At 38.8% G+C, this 3832-nt stretch overlaps 1 protein-coding gene across 1 annotated transcript in view; it reads left to right on the forward strand.

Moving 5' to 3' along the window:
* Window positions 1-3683, forward strand: part of tcp11l2 (t-complex 11, testis-specific-like 2) — an 8028-nt gene extending 4345 nt beyond the window's left edge. The window contains exons 4-9 of the mRNA XM_005733524.1: window positions 5-241; window positions 394-530; window positions 874-1061; window positions 1213-1394; window positions 1478-1650; window positions 1746-3683. Of these exons, the coding sequence (XP_005733581.1) occupies window positions 5-241; window positions 394-530; window positions 874-1061; window positions 1213-1394; window positions 1478-1650; window positions 1746-2008 (1180 nt within the window). The 3' untranslated portion in view covers window positions 2009-3683. The remainder of the gene's footprint in view (window positions 1-4; window positions 242-393; window positions 531-873; window positions 1062-1212; window positions 1395-1477; window positions 1651-1745) is intronic.
* Window positions 3684-3832: the final 149 nt, after the last annotated feature.

The following is a 3832-nucleotide window of genomic DNA, read 5'->3' on the forward strand; positions in this document are numbered from 1 at the left end:
CCCCTCTTGACGAACAGATCTTATTGTCATTCCTTAATCCGGGTGCCAATCGGATGCGGACCCAGATCATGGAGGTGCTGGACATGGACCTGATTCGTCAGCAGGCTGACAACGATGCTCTAGACATCCAGGGACTTGCCTCTTACATTATCACAACCATGGGCAAGATGTGTGCACCCGTGAGGGATGAGGAAATCAAGAAGCTACGAGAGGGCACAGATAACATAGTGACGCTTTTTAAGTAAGCGCACACTTTTCAAAATATTTCAGTGCTTGCATCCAATATACATTAACAGTGACTGTATTTACTGTCTGACCTGTTCTGTTTAATAATAATATTTTTAATTATAAAAGCAAATTTTTCATAGCATCTTGGTTATTTCTACACATTAGGGAAATATTCCGTGTGTTGAGCCTGATGAGAGCGGACATGGTCAACTGTACAATTGAAAACCTGAGACCTGTGCTGCAGAGGCAAAGTGTCGAATATGAGAGGGCAAAGTTTCAGAGCATCCTGGACAAAACACCCAGTGAGTGAATAACACTACATTCTTCTTTATATATAACCTTTAGCACCCTTTTATACACAGAAAAATATAGAAAATATGCCACAGTTTTATTGAGGTCTACATTTGAGAATATTTTTTTTTAATATTTTGTGTGTGACTTTCAGACTGAAATGAAGCAAAAACTATCATATTGACATCTATTTATTACAAAACAAACTCTAACTGCTCAACTCAAAACTTTAAAAAGAGAGTCCAAAGTCCAGTGGAGGATGTCACAGTGGCTATGCCATCTTTTCTTTACAGTCTGTGTCAAAGTGAAAAACTGAAACCCTGCTAGACTTGCGCTAATATGAAACTTTCTCAGGTGCTTTAGACCGCACTACCTCCTGGATCAAGTCTGCACTGGAGGAGCTGCAGTCATCCATCGCCCCTACAGAACAGACTAATGGTCCTGGAAAAGGACAACCAGTGGTGCCTGGGCCATTTCAAGTTCTCAACGCTGCCTTCATTCGCATCCTCACATGGGACTACTCCAAGAGCCCACCGCCTGAGGTAGTGTGTTGTAAATGTAGTTAAGAGAAGGATCTTATGTTTATGTCAGCTTCTCTCCTTGTTATTTTAAAAAAATATTTACATAGCTGAGAGATTAGAGATTTTACAATTTGTGCTTTGGAGATTTTATTGGTGCAATCTTCTCCATTAGACGTGGATGACAGATGAGATCCGTCTCCAAGAGATTCAGTGGCAGCTTCAGCAATGTCAGGCTGTGAATGAGGTGCTGCTCATTGTCTACAGCACAATTGGGGGGCCTATCCAGGGTCTACCATCCTTGTCTGACCGCCTGAAGAGGATGATCAGTGTGCTGCTGGATGGGATGCACAGATCGTCAGTACCTTTGTGTCAGACTATTTTCAGACATATCTGTCTCAAACTCCATCTTAAACGGATTTTTTTTTTTATACCTATAGGGATTTTAACCTAGAAGAGTCACTAGAGGGCATCAGTGCTCAGATCTGCTGTGAGCTTAACAAGTCTTTAACAGAGAGGAGCTACCCTGCACTGACCCCAGCGCTGCAGGGCACCCTCACAGGCCAGATTTGCAACATTACCCACAAGGACAATCCCATCCGAACCCTAGTTGGTAAGAGAGAATAAGTTGAAAGACTAACTTCTTAAAAAAAATTTAGTTGAGAAATTGATGTAATTGACTAAACGCTTGCTGTGGTTTTTCTGCAGAGGACCGTGTGCAGCAGTACTTCATGGCACTCATTTCTGACCCAAAACCTCAGTCCAAAATTGAACAAGTACCAGCTGGTTTGACTGCTATCAAGCCTGAACTAGCAATAATTGGGGCAAAGTTCATCTCCCTGGTCAACTACAACAAGACAGTCTATGGCCCTTTCTATGCTGACATCCTGAGGAAGCTGATGTTCAGCAACAGCCAACCAGCAGCAAACCCTCCTCAGAACACAGCTCAGGACTCTGTCACCCACAATTAAAATGAAAATATCATGCAGTTGAAGAAGACTGTTTTTCTACTAGACACAGGTAAAGCAAAGGAGGTGGGGAGTATCTGTGTCGACTACAATGTATTTGAGCAGCATCAAGCTGGTTATTAATACACAAAGAAAACAAGAAAAAGTCAAAGCTATAGGAGGAGGAAGAGAAAGATTTTCAGTAATGGGATGTCAATGCATGGAGTGAAAGAAAAAAAGAGAAGAGGAAAGTGGGTCATTGTGTCATGCAGTTTTTCTGCAGCTGTGGTTTTGTCATTACATTTGGCAGTAAAAGCACAGCAGTGTATTTATCACATGCTCAGCTTTAAATGTGACTCCTTACTTTGCGAAAATGCTCAAACTTATTTTTCAGCAATATTTGGACAGTAACACAGTTGTTATAATTTTACCTCAGTACCCAATCAGTTTAATTTTATTTTCATTATTTGATTTTTTAAAAAGTGCTGACCTAAGCTGAGCTTTTATTCAATGGCTTGAACAAAAATATAGTGTTACTATATTACATAGCCATATACTTAACAATTAATCCAGCTGCTTATGTCCTTGGTCACTAAAGCAATAAACACTAGTGACCCAGTGCCATTGGACTGCCTCCACCATGTTTTACAAATATAATAAACTTTGGAAAATGAGTGGTCCACAGGTTGACTTCAGGTTCAGCTGTCCAAACAATACTTATTATATTTATTACCAAGCTAAATTCCTGAACCCTTTCTCCAGTTTAGATGTAAAAGTTCCGTAAATACTCACTTGAAGCCCGGTAAACAGCAAAAATAACAAATACCTTGTCAGTGCTTCCCTGTGAACATTTAGGACTTCAAACCAGAAAACCAGTATTAGCTACAATAATCCATTTCTGTACCTAATGTTGACACCCCCTATTTTATCATTGTGTCTGTAGTCAAACTCCTTGAATTTTGGAGGCAGTATATAAGAACAGAAGGGCATTTTAATATGTATAATGCATACAGCAAGCTTTATAAAACACAGATGGAGAGGTTTATATAGAAAAGTAGCAGAGTAGAATTTCAGATTCTTTACATATAATGTTATCACCGTTAAGTACTAAGGTAACAGTATAACTGTTAACTACAGAAAAACTGACAATAAGAAGTGCCACACTTGAAGGTAATGCAAAACATGAGCCCTTTTCCTTGGATTTATTAGTTTAGTTGTTGTCTCTTACCTTTTTATCAGCCAGAAAATGAAACTGTTTGTATCATTTTTAATCCACACTTAGCTTTGACCTCTGAAAGAAAGTAATGTCAGTTGTCTGCATGAGTTTCTTTGTGTTGGGATTTGTGCATTTCAGTTGTTGCTTGAGTAATTTGTTGGGGTATTTGTTGCTTGTTGTATGTTCTGTAATTTTATTTGTTAGCTGCCAGTGGAATATTAGTTATGTTGATTGGTTATATTGTTATTTGCTTGTTACATTTTAACGTGCTGTTTTGTTTACAGTACATTTGCGCTGGAAGTAAGAACACAATTGTGAGATGAAAGGTGCTGAACACAGAAATGAATTTTGTCTCGAAAAGTTTCCAGCGGACATTTGTATGCAGAAAGAAAAACACGTAGTTTTACATCAATTTACATAAGAACATGGAGAGTTTTTGTTTCCCTCTGTAACAATGTTAACATAATAAAACAACAAAATTGAGCATGTGGTGTTTATTTAATGATGAAACCTTATATACAGGGTGGGCCATTTATATGGATACACCGTAATAAAATGGGAATGGTTGGTGATATTAAAGTCCTGTTTGTGGCACATTAGTATATGTGAGGGGGCAAACTCCTCAAGATGGG

This window comes from Pundamilia nyererei, unplaced genomic scaffold, assembly GCF_000239375.1.
Source record: "Pundamilia nyererei isolate P.nyererei 1_Seehausen unplaced genomic scaffold, PunNye1.0 scaffold00052, whole genome shotgun sequence".
Classification (NCBI taxonomy): domain Eukaryota; kingdom Metazoa; phylum Chordata; class Actinopteri; order Cichliformes; family Cichlidae; genus Pundamilia; species Pundamilia nyererei.